This window comes from Phoenix dactylifera, chromosome 14 (genome assembly GCF_051530095.1).
Source record: "Phoenix dactylifera cultivar Ajwa chromosome 14, Ajwa_hap1_PhDact_Kaust_v1.1, whole genome shotgun sequence".
NCBI classification, from domain to species: Eukaryota; Viridiplantae; Streptophyta; class Magnoliopsida; order Arecales; family Arecaceae; genus Phoenix; species Phoenix dactylifera.
The window spans coordinates 22,100,001-22,119,603 of NC_143203.1; the positions used below are offsets into that span (position 1 = coordinate 22,100,001).

The 19,603-nt window shown below is 38.2% G+C and overlaps 2 protein-coding genes across 4 annotated transcripts in view; one reads left to right on the forward strand and one right to left on the reverse strand.

Moving 5' to 3' along the window:
- Positions 1–7,664, reverse strand: part of LOC103709900 (isoleucine--tRNA ligase, cytoplasmic-like) — a 28,601-nt gene extending 20,937 nt beyond the window's left edge. For 2 of the 3 annotated variants that reach the window (XR_015973085.2, XM_089927200.1), the window contains exons 1-6: positions 6,977–7,627; positions 6,832–6,897; positions 6,604–6,747; positions 3,830–4,056; positions 1,151–1,316; positions 10–123 (exon numbers count right to left, since the gene is read on the reverse strand). Coding sequence is in view for 2 of the 3 variants with exons in the window: in XM_089927200.1 (XP_089783326.1) it covers positions 10–123; positions 1,151–1,316; positions 3,830–4,056; positions 6,604–6,747; positions 6,832–6,897; positions 6,977–7,510 (1,251 nt within the window). In the remaining variant the exon portion in view is untranslated. Of the gene's footprint in view, positions 1–9; positions 124–1,150; positions 1,317–3,829; positions 4,057–6,603; positions 6,748–6,831; positions 6,898–6,976 lie in introns of all 3 variants that reach the window. The other variant, XM_008795423.5, reaches the window with a different exon arrangement.
- Positions 7,665–7,727: 63 nt separating this feature from the next.
- On the forward strand, positions 7,728–18,888 carry LOC103709901 (protein MAEA homolog). The gene is made up of 7 exons (XM_008795426.6): positions 7,728–8,377; positions 8,492–8,686; positions 14,434–14,556; positions 15,859–16,044; positions 18,037–18,170; positions 18,323–18,509; positions 18,606–18,888. The coding sequence occupies exons 1-7, from the start codon at positions 8,024–8,026 to the stop codon at positions 18,705–18,707; spliced, it is 1,281 nt and encodes a 426-aa protein (XP_008793648.2). The 5' UTR covers positions 7,728–8,023; the 3' UTR covers positions 18,708–18,888.
- The last annotated feature ends 715 nt before the right edge of the window (positions 18,889–19,603 follow it).

Sequence of the window (19,603 nt, forward strand, 5' to 3'; positions counted from 1 at the left end):
AATTCTTGCCTTGACCATATTTATGATATCCTTATCAGCATCCTTGACATAGCGCCCATGGAAGTCAGAAACCTTGTCGGTGAAGCAACCATCGGCATCAACTGCCACAATAAGGTCTTCATCCTACAGATGTAGATGACCAGACAATGGAACATTAATGAAAATTACAAGCTCATGCTCAGAATTTTAAATACATAGTGATATCAGTTCTCTTTTTTTTCAGCAAGGATATAGTTGAAGAGAAAAAATTTACCACAAAGACATGCCCATCAATATATCTCTTATAAGTAATATAAAGTCATAGTGTACAAGATGGAGAGAATGTAAAAGCATGTTTATGACAACCTTTCTTGAAGAATGATAGCCAACCCAGTGCAGAAAGTTTACAAGTTTTGCTTCTTTTCATTTGTGACATTAGGCGAGTATGAACATAAACCATGAAGGATATGCATATGAAAAAAACAGACATGGATTAAATATCCTACATCACATATACAGAATGTGTGAGGAATGATTGTGTCCCCGAACACCAACATTCAGCAGAATTCTGTAAACTTAAAAATTATATATCATCCATGCTGGAACCAACTGGTGGTTACAAGATGGGCAATTTTTCAATAACAAGAATGATGCCTTGTTTTAATCCAGGTTGGAGAGTCTTCAAACCACTTGAACTTTGAAATGTAAATGTTTTGAGATCCATATTTCAATGAATGTTCTGAATGGATGAACAGCCATGCACTTTTACACTACAGAAGGACCATGTTAATTATGCCTTATAACATTTGAGTCAACCCTTGTATGTAAAATATATACACATAATGCATACACATACCAGATTAGATGCATATGTGCCTTGGCACATACACGCATATCATATTCATAGATAGATAAATACACATATGTAAATCTATGGGTATAAATGTTTGTCTGTATTCACATAAACCTGCATACGTACATACACATATATATGAGCGTGTCTGTATGCATAGATAGAGAGAGAGTGATGCCTATAATGATACTGTCATATAAGACATTAAAAATGTGGTGAATTTTCTGGTCACTAAATGCATGTTTCGATAAACAGTGAGTAGATGATGTCATGAACTCCAATATACAAGACAGACACCATAAGTCCTTAAGTTCTAACCTTTTGAATAATACCCGATGCAATGCAAACATGATAATCATCTTCACCAAATGCAGGAGCACAATGGACAACCCCAGTTCCACTATCATCAGTGACATAATTGTCTGCAACCACCCGGAATGCTGTTTCTGAGAACTCCAAGAAATAATCAAAAAGTGGCTTATATCTGCATTAACAAATGTCCCAGTAAGTCAGTATACTCTAAACTTTATTGACAATAAACATGAAACATGCCTAACATTAAAATAATGACAGAACCAAAAATTGATTTAGGAAAATTGTATCTTATCCTTTTAGGATTGAGAGTGCGAACTTTGATGATATGAATAGAACAAATGCTCTGAAAACAGATGCAAATTTGTTTAAGTTGAAAAAAAGATATTTGAAACATTATAGTTTATTTTAAGTAACATTTTGTTAGTTAATCATGCTTAAATATTGAGATGGACTATGCTCCTCTCGAGTCTCTATGCATGAGGCTCCCACCACTGTAGAGTTTGGAGAGGGTATCTGTTAGACTCAAAAACCAATAATAAGGCATTCAAATTGAAGATCCATACTATTGATCATGATCCATACCACTGAAATGTCTAAAAATCAAAAACACATATTTTGGTGGGTCTCTAACTATGCATCATGTAAACATAAAAAATGACAATTTCCATTATCTTAGTGCATTAAATTACATGATAAAACATTTAAATTAGGAATCCACCTTATTGATCATAATCTCCACATGTTAAAATATGTATATTTAGGTTTTTGCTTAAGTTACAGCCAAGGTCGGAGGAATCGGTACCAGGCACCGTACCAGTTCTCCAGTGGAACAAGTCGGTACGGGCTGTGCCGGGTCCATACCGAGAGGGGGCACCTACCGGAGCCGGAGAAGGAGAAGAGAAAGAGAGAGCGAACAAAGGAGGGAGGGAGAAAGAGCGGCGGTGGATGCCGACAGGGGGCCGGCGAAGGATACGGCAGCCGAGGCCGCGGCTGGATCTCTTGTTTCTTTCGAAACAGAAAAATCGGCCGCAGCTAAAAAATTTGAAAATTTTTAAGTGAAGTCGGCGGTGAGCCATCGGTACAGCTCGGAACAGGCGGAACCATTTAGTTCGACAAGGTTCCACATTCCATGGTTACAACATAATATGGTCTCATATCATTTTAACTATTTATTTTTGCATCCACTTGATGCATAGATTAGAGGCATCCAAAATACATAATTTTTGGTTTCTAGGCATTTTTAGTAGTATAGATTGTATCAATGTTGTGGATCATTGATTTGGATATCCCATTATTGATTTTGGATTCATTAGGAATTTATACTCTCCCCTCAAGAGAAGCATAGTTCATCTCCTTAATCAAAATTGCTGGCCGACGCAATCTGCTTTTGGTTCTCTTTTAACATAGAATTCTTTCGACGATTTAACTCCGTAACACTCATTGACACTTAATACAATTATATAAAGGAAACATCATCCATGTAAACAGTATAATTTCTTGCAAGCAGTATCAGCTGTAGCAGTGCTCCAACTTGTCCATCTTTTTGAGTTCAGCAGCAGTTGTTCCAGTTGTTGCACGGTACACACGCATGATGCATCCATATGCAAATAGTTATGACTTATAAGAAGTCTATGAATGCTAGTATGTCAAATTTTTGAAGATTTTTTTCAAGTCAAATCTTTTGAAAGATTGACACTGACATTGATGCAACATGTCTTGTTAATAACAAAAAGGGGCTACGACACAGTAAATGAAAAGCTCGCCAGCAAATAGATACTATAGAAAGAAAGATCAGGATACCATGATTGAATTTAATGAATGATTAACAAGTTTGAAAAGTTCCCTGATTTTTTCATAGAAAGGGATCACTTCAAGAAAATCAGTCTTGTCCAATTCATTGACTATTACATGTCAATTTCATATTGTGCTCTCTATTGCAAAGTAGAATAAAAATCAAAAATAGTTCAATTAACAAAATTTGTGGAGGGATGTATGGAGATAGATAATGGTGCTTTCCATCTTGTTCCCTAACAAAGAGCTTGCAAAGCTATGCAATAGAGTAGTGAAGGAGCCAAGGAATTTGGCCTTAAAAGATTTGTGAATGAGTAGTCAAGGTTATAGGCAAGAGAATGTGATGTCATGAAAAGAGAAAGGAAAATCTCAAGAGGCTTGAATGTCTTTCTGGTTCTCATTCTCAACTTATATATCATTCATCCAGACTATGAGAAGAAAGTTCTAACAAATGTGCTATGAAGTTCCTAGCAGCATCAAATCGAAGATGAGCCCTTAAATGTTGAGTAGCTTCTTCTGAGAGTAAGTCTTTCTTAAACTAAATTAAACATTTTTGTTTACTCACTAGATAGCATGAACAAGATTCATTTATTAATAGGCTGGCATTGAAAGATGCCTCTACCCAGGTCACTCCCTGTGCTAGATCAAGATGCATGGGTAACTAGTGAGCAAAAGGGTGAAGAAGTTCCTTGTCCCATAGAAACTTTATTTTTGCATAGGTTCTCCTTCCACCTTTGGACTTATTTTTATCTAATTATTGTCTAATTTTCACATCAAGTAAATTGATCTTCAATATAAAAAAAAGAAAGGAATAAACAAAAAGATATTGAAATGAGAGATAGTATATAATTATTCACACAAGATCTTTGACAAGGAAAAAGAGATACAAACCTCAAACCAACCAGGGAAGATCCCGAAATTTTCTCAAGCAATTCATATGACCTAGTATCTGGTTTATTCTTAACTTCTGCATCTTTGGTTCCTTTACTCTTAGAGTTTGAGAGTGTCAAATCTTGCATGGATGCAACTAGTCCATCAGCTTTTGATTTCTTACTGGGCAACTCGGAGATTCGAGACTCCGCAACAATATAGACCACCCCAGAAAACTTGTCACGAACCTGATGATTTTAAGGTACCATGAGATCCAAAGAAAGAAAGTGTGTGGGGAAAAGCACATGAGAGAGATTATAGTAGTGGATTCAACAATATATCACTTTGACCCTAGTAAAAGAAAGCTAACTTGCATATGCTAAATGTTAAACCTAAAGCATAACCTTCAGAAAGCAGTTTGGAACAAGGAAAATATAAAAGTATAGCCATGTTATTTTCCAAAAAAAAGCATCAAAAGGAATATTCAAATCTTTAATTCATGCCAAAGACAAATGGGCTGGTATGCCACATCCTGCAAATAACAATCACCGGTTTATGACCAACCATGACTAGCAAAAGATGCACATGCTAGAAGCGTACACAATGATCATAAGAAAGTATAATGTAAATATCTGGGCTAAGAAATCAAATGCAGCAATCTCAAATCTCACTATCGTAAAATCCACCTCCTCTCAGAATGGTCACGACTCACGACTGACTTCTCAACTTTCACAACTAACAATGAAGATCCCAAAAGAACCACAAGACTGAAAACCTCTGCAACATTTAAAAAACCAATATGCAAACGAAACTCCATTCTAAACTTAGACCAGTGGATCAAGTTAATCACACCCTCCCTCCAAATATTAAGGGTACAAATGTTGTTCCAAACAGTGAGGTACAACCTCCATTTTGTCTGTACATAATGTTAATAGATAAGGTAAATCATATGAGATCAAGGGTTCCTGTTCAAGACCCATGGGTGCTAGACAGGAAATTAATGTATTAAGTTACCAAATCACATCTTTGCCAATGTGAGGGGAATCCAGTTAAGGGCTTCAAAAGGCAGTGCCTTAGTTATGACAACTTCAGTTATCACAAAACACTTCCGCAAAAGGTAAAGTTTATTTGGCAAATTGGCATGGAGAGAATCCACCTGAGGGATGAAACAAAGTAACAGCCATATGTAAACAGATTGTGGTATAATATGGCTGATAAGATAAAAACATTGTTTTGGTGCTGAAGTTCCAGTTTGGGCGATAAAGGGCAGTAATTTCATCTCGCATACCTAATGCAACACAATGGTTATCAAGGCACATATTCCTAATTGATGAATCCCACATCACCAAGTCAAGAAAAACAGATTTTTTTGAGTCTCTAAATCAAAGAATATAAGGTAGACCTTATGTCTAGAAAATAAACAGCATGCTGTAAGCATGAATTAAATTTCCAATAAAATTTCTTGTCTTCCACCTTCATTGCAACATGGACTTGATTTCTAAATAAATTAGGAAATGGGTTTTAAAATCCACCCTTCTCACATTTATGGATTGAGATGCCTCTGTATTTCTTCAGGCACACCATAATTTTATTTAGAAATTAGAACAAGATCTAAATCTATTAACCAGATCTCACCAGTCTGGTTTACACTAATTTGGTATCACACATTATGATCCATGGTGCTGAATCACTAGCTTAAGTGGTTCCTTTTTTGCATGGGAACAAATGTTGTGAAAGAATGAAGCATCAAGAGTATAAGAAAAGAATGATAACCAGGAGAAAAGAGTGGGATTAATCATTGAGCAACTTCGTTAGATATTCTTGTGGGCTAGAAAAGAAACATAGACAGAACAGTTACATTATAAAGCACTGAATTGGGTCAGATGGTTGATAATTTGAAGATAGATGTGAAAAATTGCTATGACAAGACAAGAAGCAGTTAAACCATAGATATAATAAATGACAATTAAACAACAGAAGATGAAGCATTCAATGACAGTCGCAGACAATTAGATGAACAACAACCACATTAGTGCAGATATGACTAATTAAAAATTCAGTGATCATAAAATATTTAACCATAAATGAACCACGATGGAAACACTCCCCACAAGAATTCAAAAACGGTCATTAGAATAGCCAACAGATTAATGATGCAAGAACGGATACAAGATTTATACCTCTAACATTTAATGAGATCAGGATCTGCAAAATTGAGTAGTATGGGCTGCTGGAATTTAAAAAATGAACCAAAATTTGGGGAATGAAATTAGAAAGATGGTTTTCCTTGTGGACTTGCATGACAGAAGAAGGTGTACAAGAATCAAGGTCTATATTGGGCCTTGATGGTTTGATGTCGAAAATCTATTAAGTTTCACCTTCATTAACTTTTTCTAGTGGACCTGAACTTGGTTCAAATTTAACTTCAAAACTCAGTTCATTTGTTTGTGCACACGTGCGTGTGAGAGAGAGAGAGAAGAGACGAGAGAGAGAGAGAGAGAGAGAAATCTGCAGTAGCATGAGATTAGGGCATGCAAATCTTGGGTTCGCTAATCAAAAGGGCATGCCTAATCCTTTTCACAACCTTGATAAACACTAATCACTTTTTTCTTTGTCAATTTGGCACATTTGTAAATATTTTAAAATAAAATTTATCACTTAATCCTGGTTTCATACGAAACACTCTGACAGTCGAACTAGTCAAGCATAAGCATCAAGAATGGGCATGCACAACAAGTCACCATTTGATTTCATATCAAGCTGATTATCAAGTTTCCAGAAAAGAAGTAATCAACCTTCACATAGACAAAATTGGCATTGATGCAGAGAGCGAGATTGCTGGGAAGTGTCCATGGAGTCGTCGTCCATGCGACTAGAGCTGCATTGTCGGGATCGCCAACTATAGGAAATGACACCATGATAGCAGGGTCCGGCACATCCTATGAACCCAAGAAATTAAGAAGACAGGAGAAATACGAAAACGATTGTGAACAAACAACAAAAGAAGATGGGGTTTGGTTCACCTTATAGTTCAGCCCGGCTTCAAAATTTGAAAGTGGGGTCTTGCAGCCAGTGCTGTAGGGCATGACCTGCATGACAAAGGCACAGACGATAACAATCAAGTCTCCAACGCTGCCATAAATCATCAAAAGATCTTCTTCTTCTTACTTTGAACCCTCGATAGACGAGGTCCTTGTCATAGAGCTGTTTAAAGACCCACCAAACGCCCTCCATGTACGAGGGGTCCATGGTCTTGTAATCATTCTTGAAATCAATCCACCGCCCGGTCCTCGCGACGATCTCCTCCCACTCTTTGACATACCTGGTGACGATGCTGCGGCACTCTTCATTATATTTATCGATGCCCATGGCGAGGACGTCGTCGCGGGTGCGGATGCCGAGTTTGGTGTCGATCTCAAACTCAACGGGGAGGCCGTGGCAGTCCCAACCGAAGCGGCGGGTAACGTGGTGGCCGGCCATGGACTGGTAGCGGGTGACGACATCCTTGATGGTTCCGGCAAGGATGTGGCCGTAGTGGGGGAGGCCGGTGGCGAAGGGGGGGCCGTCGTAGAAGATGTACTCCGGCATGGACTCGGTGCGCTTCAGCTGGGTCTCGAAGGCGGAGACCTCCTTCCACCACTGGAGGATGCGCTCCTCCTGGCGAGGGAAGGAGAAGTCTTTCCCCTCGCAGACGTCGTCCATGGCCGGAGGGGTGGAGGATTTGGGGGTGGATTGGACGACTCCGAGCCTGGAGGAAGCCGGCGTTGGGGCGCGGAGGATGGAGAAGAAGGAGTGGCTTTTACCCCACGCTAGGTTTTGCCAACTCCAAAATTGGTTGCAACACTGCGCCGACTTGCATCCACGTGCAACTCACGTGCCAGTCCCTAATTCACATGGCATTTTCTCACCGTTTTTTCTTGATGAAAACCCCAAAAAAAGAAAAAAAAAAAATTCCCACCGCCGCTAGTTGAGAATCTTGCAGAAAAGCAAACCACCGCATCCTTCACCTCTTTCTTCCCCATCAATGATTGCCTTCAGACAGATCTGATTTCAATATTTCATGTCTCCGAAGGAGAGAAAAGAAATCGAAGACCGTGATATTTGGAGCCCGACCGTCACCCCAAGAATGGCCGTCGATCCCTTTTTTTGTTAATACTAATCCCTTCCCTCTCTCCGATCGCTTCTTCTTCTCGCCTCCCGCCCCTCCTTGGAGACATGGATATGGCCGTAGAGTCGCCGTCGACGCTGGGCAACGGCGACTCGCCCGCCGCCCCCACCGCCTCCACCCCCGCAGCGGCGGCAGTAGCGGCGGCGGCGGCGGCGTCGCCGCCCTCCTCGCGGATGCTCCAGCTCGCGGAGTCGCTCAAGCTGGAGCACCAGTTCCTCCGCGTCCCCCTGGAGCACTTCAAGAAGACGATCCGCGCCCACCACCGCTGCGCCGAGAAGGAGGTCTCCGCCGTGCTCTCAAGCGTCGCCGAGGTCGCCGACCGCTCCGATGCCATGTCCCGGGACGACGCCGTCAACCACCTCAGCTCCCTCGTCTCCCGCCTCCAGGGCCTCAAGCGCAAGGTAACCCAATTTCTTTTTTTTTTATTTCGAACCTTCTCCTTAAATTTTTTTACCTGTTAGTTTCTTTTTGCCTTCTTGCATTGGATTTATGAGTAATTTGGATTCTTTAATCAGTTGGAAGAAGGGAGCAGGGCGGAGAATTTGCAGGCCCAGAGATGCCGGGCTCGGCTGGACCACCTGGATTCAATTGACGTTGAAAACTTGACCGAGTGGAGCAACACGAGATTGAAGCGCATCCTGGTCGATTATATGCTGCGGATGTCGTATTACGATACCGCCAAGAAGCTTGCTGAGACAAGCAATATTCAGGTATTATTTTGGGACTAATTCTCCTCCTTTTGTAGCTCTGATACTCGTTTTCTGAAGAGTTTGGCCTGTTCTCTTCACTTGTTATGTATGTGATTGTTTATTTTTCTTACATTGTTAATTTGCTAGTATTTGTCGATCAGTGCCATTTCTTGATTCTGTCAATGTAAAAACTTGATATTATCTTTGCTGCTGATGCATTTTTCTCATTGTTTGGAAAGTTTGGACATAATCAGAGTCAGAAATAGATGGGTTGCTGGTGCACATGCTGGACATAATATCTAGAAGTCAGATTGCATCAAATCGTACCAAAGTAGCAAATCTAATTGATTCCATGATGCCACTATTAGAAGAATGACAATGTATGTATTCAATGTTCTACAGAAGTGCATTGTTATGGAGTCATGTGAAAATTGATGTTGATGAACTTGTTTGTTGTATATAAGATGTTAATATTAGTGGTCATAAAAAAGGTCGCAAAAGCGAGGATACGCTATGTTGATACCAGGCCCATACCGGTGCCACCCTGTTACTATGTCGGCACGCCCGGTGCGGAGGCCGGTTCGACGTATCGAATGTTGGTATGCCTCCTATACCGCATACCAGTACCGAACCACCTCAGTGCCACTTTGACACTTAGTACGCTAAATCGGCTTCCATACCAGACATACCGATATTATAATAGGATGGTATCGATTCGAGATTTGGCACCAAGACAGTGAACCTTGACTAAGTCTACTAACTTTGGTGGAGGCAACTTATTTTCATAGGGTCAATTGATGGAGGGTCTAAAGCTTTTATGTATGATGAAGTTAAAAAGGGTTACTCATATGTGGTAGAGTTGTATTGAAGAATTCATAGGCAATATGAACAATATGAAGGGGTCGCTTCAAACGAGTGAAGATCCTTTTAGAAGAGAGATTTTTTCCCAGGTATTATAGTTGATATAAGGTTTCATTGCCTTGATCAAGGTAAAAACTGAATATAGTGTTCCGAAATAAAGTATCGTCTTCAAGTTGTCAACATGGCTTGAGTTTTGTAGCCGTCAAGTGATTGGCTTTAGAGTACCATGCCATATTGCTGAATAAGTGGAAGCTGCAATGGCATGCTTTCCCTTTTGGGTGTCATTATGAACATTTATATCCTAATTAAAATTTAAGCTCAAGGAAAGCTTTTGAGACTAATTAGACATCGAGTCAACAACTACAAGAGGTCCAAAGTTGACTTGTGATATGGAGATGTGGCACCTTTGGTCAGTATTTCCAAAGCCATGAAACATAGGAACAAAACATGATTGTAACCTCGCGTAAGAAGGGATAAGCATATTGACTTGCTGAAGATGCAGCTGGAGAGGTTCTTCTTTTGATGATATAGAGCGAAGCAGCAAAGAAGTGATGGATATAGTGCAAGATTATTTTGTACATCTGTCGTATGTTATGGATGTCATTGTACATTTATGAAAGTAGTTCTTCTATGGGACTCATAACCAGGAATCCTACACAAAAGAAAGGCATCAATAAGCTTAGGATTGACAAACTCAATAAAATATCTTGTTTAGGATTTTAAGACGTGGTCATGTTGCCATCTTGAGGTTTATTATTATTTTTTGCTGGTAATCTATCAAACAAGCGTGGGCTGCAAGGCAGTGCTCGTATCAAGATCATAACTTCTCCTAAGTTGATAGTAATTCTATGATGAGAGTCCAAACTTTATTTAGGCGACACCCATGCTTTTTGTTGCGGATGCAATAAAGGTATTCTTTAAGTTCAGAAAAAGGAAGAAAAAAGAAAACAAAAAGCAAAGTTGTCCTAAGTTGCCCTTTACATGGACATGGGCTGATTGATTAGAGTTGAGTTCTCCTCAAATGTAAAAAATGTGCGTACAATAGGGGAAAAAAGTGGGTGATTGGCCATAGTTTAGGTCTGGCAGGGTTTTAAAGTGATTTCTCTTTTTCTTAGACAGACTATTAGCCATATCTTGATATAGAGTTGAGATTAGAAGCTGTGGTGCAGCCTAGACCTTTTTTTTGGTTCATCATTTAAGTAATGAAGGATCCTTGGTGTCGCCACTACTAAGATGTGAAGGTATTAAGATGCATGCTTGGATCCTTGCTTTTATGGTATCATCACTACTAAAGGTATATTGCACACTAGGAGGAAACCAGTGTAGGCCTAGTTGGTCCCCAGTTCAATGCCACACCCTTCTAAAATGGACAAAGGCAATTTGGATTGCAGATTATGTGGATAAGATTGATAAGAAAGATGTACTACATTGTCCAATGGGGAGTTGGATAGCAATATTTTGGGGTTGATTAGCTGCAAACGGCCAATATGAGATGGACGAGCACTTTCATGTTAGCTTATTTACATTATTTTTCCCAATATCCTATCCATTCTTTTCTTCCCTTTAGATTAAAGTTCAGGGAGAAATCTTAACTCATACCAGAAAAGTTTGATGGGGTAATCAAGATTCACAATCTCGATATCGGATTGCATACTAACAGGAGACCAATACAGTGTGATAGGTACTATAACGTACCATACCAACCTATACGGGCAAAAAAAATCTATTTTTTGTTTTTGTTTTCAAGGTTTTAAGCTTTCTTTTATTTAGTTTTATGTGGAAAATAGGGTTTTCTAAGTTTATTTTTCATGCTAAATGTAACATACTTTGTAGTATACTTAATTTTTCATGTTTCATGCCCTAAAGAAACATGATTATATAATATATGTTAAATTAACTAATTATAATATTGAAAATATAAAATACTTATATTAAAAAAATTAGAATTTCAACATACATGTATATGTTTAATTCGAAGTCGAGTGTCTATGTTCATCATACACGTTTAGTTCATGTTTGTAGTCAGGCCTTGGGACTTGATCCGACCTTGGTATTGTGCCCACCCAGTATCCTGGTGGGCTGTCTATATTGGTTTGCTATATTGATTTTGCTGTTCTATCAGGTATAGTGGTGGAAATCCAAAAAAGAATTATGCAACATCCTATCCACAGTCTGATAAAGGCTGGGAAGGATGATAGCGGCGGGAACATGAAGACTTAGAGGGCATGCCATGCGTCCATAACCCGCATAGGAGGATATGATCCAATATAGGATGATGTTCCTAAGTACTAGGGGGGTCCTCATACGTTCAAGATTTCTCCTCTTCTTTCTTTTTCTCTCCTTTTCCTCCCCTCTTTCTCCTCTCTTACACTGCTCATGTGTGAAACAGAGGGGAAAAGGGTATGGTGACCTTGTCTCCCTCAATTAGTAAGAAAAAAGGGTTAATCAGGCCTGAACCAGACCCTTAGTTGAACCCCGCAGAAATGCTTGGTTGCGAGCAGTTTGGCCTAGTAAGGATACTTGGGGCTCAGTAAAACCCGTTATGATTTGTGGTCTATACGGTACGATACCAACCGAACTAGGCGGTTTGGTCTGGTATTGTATATGATGGGGCTAATAGCATTTTAGGATGAATGATATGATGCTTTAACTTCAAAATGTGTATGCAGAGATGAGTGCTCTTTTCATTCCTTTTCTCTTCTTTTTCTTACTACTGATTGTTTTTCTACACTGAATGATGATTCTCTCCATATAGATATTTTAGTTGGGGATTTTATCTACTGCATAATTTTTTAATAGCTGTGATATTTTCATTTTCATATCTGTAAAGCATGTAAGTCTATTCCTATAAGATCTACATCACCCTCTTTCATGCTGTTCCTCTTTCCCTTTACTACCTCAATGTTTAAATTGTTCTACTCTCTTTCTGCTTGTCCCTTTTCATTTGAGGTGTAACCTTCATGTGCTCTTCACTCACCCTAGCATGTGTTGAAACTTAATTTTCCTTCCCCTGTTGTACTTTTTTGTTGAACTTGTATCACTAGAGATGAAAATGGATGTGACAAGGAGAATGTACTGATGACCTTAATTGCTAATGGTGGTAGATATTAAATAGCCTGTATCAACACACAATCTGCAGGAGACATTGTTGTGGAAGCAACTCAATTGCTTTGAGGAAGGAAATTTTATTCGTATAGGGATTTGGAATTATGTAGGGTTTTGACCTTGACATATACATGCATACACATATATATTACATATACATACATAGCTATGCATATGTATATATGTATGTATGTACAATTATTGTATCATGTTCCCAAGACCATATGTGTTTTCATTGGTTATGGTAGTTGAGCTACCTTTCTTTTCTCTCTTCTCTTCTTATCCCTCTTTAGATCAATAGGAAAAGGGTTTTCTTAGTGGTTCTCCTTTTTTCAGTTTTTTCAAATGTAAGATCAATATAAACTGATTTTCCTCCCTGTGGTGGGTCGGTCAATTAGTGATGAGGTGTTTTGACAATAAGGTCTTAGATGGTGGTGTGACGTATGGGGGGTTGAAGGATACGGTGTTATATCATAGCCGTTTATGGAGGAAGCTTTCTTAGAGTACTCATAAAAATTGGAAGTGAATATATGAAAGAGAATTCTCTACTCCAGCTGATTTTTTTGTGTGTTTTAGTGGTCATTATAAGTGGTCACAATTAAGTCAAGAGCATGATTCTCTACTTGCTGCTCCATAACAGATCCTTTTTATATAGATCCTTATGATATTTGCATTCTAGTTAATAATTAAAATATTCATCTCTTATCCAAGTGAGATCTTATGCATGATCATAACTTAACAAGGCTTGTCCTATCCATAGTCACAGGTGGTAAATATTTCAATTTTGGAGAAGATCCAGAAAATTCGCCAAAAGTTTGAAAAGATTTTTGTAAAAATAAACAATTAAGAAAAATAAAGAATGCAAGATAGTCAAAATATTGATTCATGCATTCATGTCAAAACAAGCTTGGGAGAGATAAGAACAATAAGCAACAGCAAAATAACACCTCTACCGCGAAAATGTAGCATCATTAGTCTGTAAGTCATAGATGTTTCTTGATTTAGTTGTGATTAGTCTGTCAACACATCATAAAGTTAATAAATATATAATTCTTGATTGTTTTTTTACTGAGAATATTTTTTTCCTAAAGTTTGGAGAATATTGTTTCTTTGGTTTAGTCAAATGCGATGTGTCCACCATGAATGTAAGGTAGGTTGAAATTTGGGATGCTGCCATCTTGTTGAGTTCCAAAAATAAGGCAGGATTTTTGTATATGACAAAAAAAAACAAGCATAAATGATGATCTGAAGCTGGAAAGGACACAGTTATACAAAGAAAATATGAGTTAGGAAGTTCGAAACAAGAATAGACACAGAGAGACCCCTCTCTCTCTCTCTCTTCCACTCATTCACTGACTCTGTAAGTTTAGATAATTGTAGAACTTAGAACTGTATAAATCTTTGGATAATTTTGTAATAGAAGCTTGAGGATTCATGTCCACAATGGAGTTACGACAGGAGCATGGGCAATTTTTGAGATGTGATATGCACAATTTAGCAAAAGCCATTTTTCCTTTTTATCTGAATCAAGAAACTTGGGATGTAACAGTTGGGTATCTTCTTTTTTGAGCAAGAAGCAAAGAGCCAGATTAAAAATTGCTTAGACATTCAGAATTATGATCAGGCCATGCAAACTTTCTATTCAGTTTGAATTTTTAAATCTTTCAACCTTTCTAATCATTTTTTGAAGAATATGCCATATATTTTCTATCTTGGCCATGATTTTAATGTTCCATCTCTTCTGTCTACACTTATGGCTGTTACACTTGACTTTATTAACCTTGTATACCTATCTATGGCAGGATCTTGTTGATATTGATGTCTTCCTTGAAGCAAAAAAGGTAATTGATTCTCTCCAAAATAAGGAGGTAGGTCCTGCTCTCGCTTGGTGCGCAGAGAACAAGTCCAGGCTGAAGAAATCTAAGGTATGCTGAACTTGTTGATGCTTAATTTTTGCTATAGTTTGTTGCTTAATTACTTCTAATTGGAAGTTAAAACTACTACATTGGTGCTTTTTTAGATTTTGACTAGAAAAAGGAAAGGTGGGTACAGAAAGGGAATGTTCACACTATCAAAGAAACTTTCAAATTTCAATTAAAATTTACGTTGAATGGATTTGGTTGTGGTAGGATTTGAGTTGAAATAGAACTGTGAGAATGTGAGAATCTTTGTCTCTAATCGACTCTCCATCTGCTTTTCTGCCTGTCCCCAATCACCTTGCTTACCTACTTGGCATGCTGTTACACCTCTTTCTTGCATATGCCTTTTCTACTTGCCTCTACGTTCCTTATCTTTCACTTCATTCAGGGGGAAGCCAGTTATTTTGAATCAGAAAAGAGGTTGCATGTCTATGATCCACCACATTGTGTGGCATATTGTTATGATCTCATGTCCTGCATATTGATTGTTTTACATTTGAATCATGATCTAGTATGAAGATATTCACTCTCTTTCTGTTTCTCTCTCTATCTTTCATGCTCTTAGGTTACCGAACAATTATTCTTATGGTCATGATTCTAAGATTTTTGTTATAGATTGCTGTAAGGGTTTAGATATTGATACACTGTTAAGGAGTTCTTTTAATATTGAAATTCTGCATTTGTTATACCTAATGACTGACCTAAAGATAGGTTGCTTCCTGTCTCCTGTGAAATTCAGTTTTGAGTCATAGTAAGCCCGGTCAGTTTGGACAGTTCATCCGGATCGCATGCTGAACTTTGAGTTCATGCAGTTCTGAACCCCTGCCTGAATTTTTATAGGCCTGGATTTAATGTTTTTCTTGTCCTAGGTAGACCCACTTTGGCCATTCTGTTGGAGGATTTTGTTGCAACTTCTTTTTCTATTTAAGTGGATATGTTTTGGAGTCTTGTACATAATTGGAAACAGTTGATACAGGCTTGTTGTTATGATTTTTCAAGCCTTTTTTATTGGTCATGTGGTACAAATGAAAATAGAAAGAAAGTGGCCATGGAGCAAAGCATTCAAATATCCAGAGATTGATTAAAATAGAGGGCTCCCTCAAGGGTCTTTGCTTGATATTGGTGTCCTTGCTTGTATGGTGTCCTTGCTTAGCTTCTTGCAAGAAAACATCCCCATTTTGTTTCTGTTAGAAGTTCCAGTAGTTGGCAGTCTGGCAAGTTTGTAGATGGAATAACTGCTTGCTACTTATATTAGGACGCCAAGTTCGTGAAGCCCAAGTATACTAATATCATTTCATTGAATTGCAGAGTAAACTTGAGTTTCAATTGAGGCTTCAGGAGTTCATAGAGCTGGTAAGAGCTGACAACAACTTGCGGGCCATACAATATGCTCGGAAGTATCTTGCGCCCTGGGGAGCAACTTATATGAAGGAATTGCAGCGTGTTATGGCAACTTTGGCTTTCAGGAGCAATACTGAATGTCCAGCTTACAAGGTCAGTCCTACTCTCTGGTCAATGTATAATTTAATATCAATAGGCAGATACTCTGCTGTCTTGCTGTTTAAAAAACAATTATCTATATTTTATGTAGTTTAGTTGTCTCGCTGCTTTCTCTGTCAGAAGTTTGAATTTATTCTGTTTAGTTTTTGTTTCATTTAGTTTATTTATTGAATAAAAGGAAAATGTAGTTATTATATCTGGAGCTCCCGAGTTCTATAGCTTCTCTGTATATGTGTTCTATGCATTGGCCTCTCAGCTTTAGCCATTGCATGGAAATATGGAAAGCATAGCAACTTTATTTTGGACATTAAAGGGAAAAAGAAGAAATAGAAAAAGGGATGTCGTTTTGTGACAAGCATGTGGTATGAATGATCTTGTGCCTTATGTTAGAAAGGAGCTCAGAAATTGTCCTTGATGGCCATTAAAAAAGTTAGAGAGATGGTGATGAAGGTATTAAAGTTGGATGAACTAAATGGCTATATAAGGATTTTAAGTTCCAAGATGTCATTAACTTGGTGGGCAACCAATGCCGATAGCCATATCCATCAAGCCTTTCATCTATTTGGGATCTACTTTATGAGATCCTCATTCACAAAGTATTGCTTATGTAGATCAATTTCATATTTTGATATATTTTTATGAATGACTGTCAATTTGATATCAACCCTCTACCTTTCTCATCCATGCTTGGGACTGCACATTGGCATTATGGCAATCAGTTCCAATGTGAACAAAAAACCAGTATGTCTTGAACAGATTGGAAGGCTGAAAGAACTATTATTCGCTGAGATATCACTATGTCTAGGCAATGTATAGCAACCAAAATATCAAAATATCAGCTAATATAATAGAGGATTTACTATTGTTTTGTGCATTGGTTTTAATAATTAGTGATGTGGAAGAACTTGATAAGATTGTGGATATGATCTTGGCTGATATATTAGTATCATTCTGGTGACATCTTGGAATATATTGGTTTATATTTGCCATATAATAAGAGCTGATATCTTGTCTGTCGGTTCTTAAGACTGAAGCATACTAATATCTCGGCTAAGATCTTGGCTGACATAAAAACCATACGTCTAGGGGAGATGGTAAGCTCGTTTTTGATAGAATCTCTAGTTTTAACGTTCTTGTTCTTGATCATATAGCTAACCACTATAAGTCATTCATAAAATGTTTATTTAGAGATGGAAAGATTCGTCCCTATCATAGTTTTGGAACTCTTGATGATAAGGTTCCTGAACACTTCAGCAGGTGTGTCATGGTTACCATGAAATTGCTAGATGTTGAATGAAAGTTCTTTGATAGCTTCTCTTTTTCCTCTTAGTCTTTCATTGGACTTAAATTCATCTTTTTAAATGGATCAGTTTCTTTTAAGATGAAAGTTAAAATTGTTTGGGTTAACTCATTCTATCTACCACCCAAAGTTGTTGAAGGCTTAAGACATACTGAGGCACCAAGGTCTCTTGGTACCTAGGTGCAAGACGCAATGCAAGGCACACTCCTTGATGAAGTGAGGTCTCTTTGGACTTCCACACCCCCCTTCCTTTTCCATTGCTGAATCAGCTAGTTAATTAATTTCTTGGTCTTTTAATTGGGGAACTTTGATTAATGGCTGAGATTTATTCCTAAGATCTAATCAACAGATTGAGCTTTATGGGAAAGGCGTGCGCCTTAGAGCCTCAACAAGGCATGTGCCTTGAGTCTTGTGTGCCACTCTGAAGGGACCTTTCCTCACTACCGACAAGGCACTTGGGGTGGGGCTTGGCCTGCACCTTGTGCCTAGGCACGCCTTCAATAAATCTGCTACCACCCTTTAAAGGGCTGGGGTTTTGTTTATAACAAAAACATATATTGGCAAGGAAGATTTGGGTCAAACATTTTTGTTTTATAAATATCTATGATAAATCATTGTATTACAGTCTAATAGAGATCCTTTTAGTATTGGTATTTTACCTTAATATGATGTTATCTGGGTTGTAGGTTCTTTTTGAGCCAATGCAGTGGGACTATCTGGTTGAGCAGTTCAAGCAGGAATTTTGTAGATTGTTTGGCATGACCCTTGAACCCTTGCTGAATATTTATCTGCAAGCAGGCTTGTCAGCCCTGAAGACTCCGTATCCTCATTACATATTTGCTATATCAAGAAGAAAGTTTAGTGGGAACTTTGTTCCTACTTTGTTAATTATGCAAATTTATTTTTTGACCTGGCAGAGTGTGTCATCAAAGACCTATTTTGTGCTGCTGTTTTTTGCTTGACCTTGTTAAGATTTTGTTTTGAAGAGGGTTGTACCAAAGAAGACCCACTATCGCAGGAGGGCTTCCGCAAATTAGCGGCACCATTGCCGTTCTCCAAGCAGCACCATTCTAAGCTCGTTTGCTACATAACCAAAGAGCTGATGGATACAGAGAACCCACCACTTGTTCTGCCAAATGGCTATGTATATAGCACTAAAGTAAGAACTGTTCTGAGGGCATGAATTCTTTTAAAATAAAGCAATGGAACATTTACTTAAAGGTTGACAGTTGCTTCTCTTTTGATTGTAATGCAGGCTCTTGAAGAAATGGCCAGCAAAAATGATGGCAGAGTTACTTGTCCCAGGACTGGTGAAACTTTCAATATCTCTGAGCTTGTCAAGGCTTACATTTCATAAATCAGCTGGAGCAATCCTTTAAATGAGGAAAGCTTATTTACTGGTTACTTGTACAAAGCTCCTGAAGCTGGCTTGTTCCATGGCACACAGGCACTGTAACTAAACAAAAATTGAACGGGCAGTGGGATTGTCTGTACTCGATCCAAGATTTGTGCAATATTTTCTGAGTCCGCTTGTCTCATGTTCAAGATTAGTCAAGCAACAAGCTGAAAGTCTTAATGCATTAGGATATGTCCTGTGTGGAAAAAAAAAACATAAAATGAGTTTCGGTTTTTTAATGATTTGGATATTTTGTAAGCACATCTTGGTTAATATAGGCAAGCTGGAGTTAGGGACTAATATGTAAATTTAATGAATAAATAAATTAATTTGTAAAACATGAAGATTTTAAGGGCAAATATGCTAAAAAAAATATTTTTTAAAAAACAATAGGCACTAAGACTTCCTAATTTCGAAGCTAGGGAATGCAGTCTATGTAACAAGATCATGCTACCAAAATGATCTGCAATGAAAGACAGCCACCCGGTACACCATACTATTTATTTTTCAGAAGATATGCATAGCACAAAAAGAAGTATATTATCTGACGAATCTCCAGATATCCATCAACAAAAGAGTGAGGTTGCCTTAGTACCCAATTAATCACAGTCGAAGCGTCACCCTCCAATAGCAGAAGGATTCCTAATCCAAACTCACATACACTATAAATCTGCTATACTAAATACACGCATTTAGTTTAGTTCTTAATATAAATATGAATGAGAGACCCTACACCTGGACCTCGTGAGTATGTATCCTCCTTCTTTTCTTTTTTTTTTCTTTTTTTTTCTTTTTTTTTTTTTTTGGCGCTTAGACGGAAAGAGAAGAGGAGGGTGAGGAGAACCTCACCCGAATAT

Bases quoted from the DNA above. Each gene is read 5' to 3' on its own strand.
- LOC103709901 (XM_008795426.6), top strand. From the start codon at position 8,024: ATGGATATGGCCGTAGAGTCGCCGTCGACGCTGGGCAACGGCGACTCG. The intron at 8,687-14,433 runs GTATTATTTTGG...TATCTATGGCAG, and splicing joins CTGAGACAAGCAATATTCAG to GATCTTGTTGATATTGATGT. The intron at 18,510-18,605 runs GTAAGAACTGTT...ATTGTAATGCAG, and splicing joins GCTATGTATATAGCACTAAA to GCTCTTGAAGAAATGGCCAG.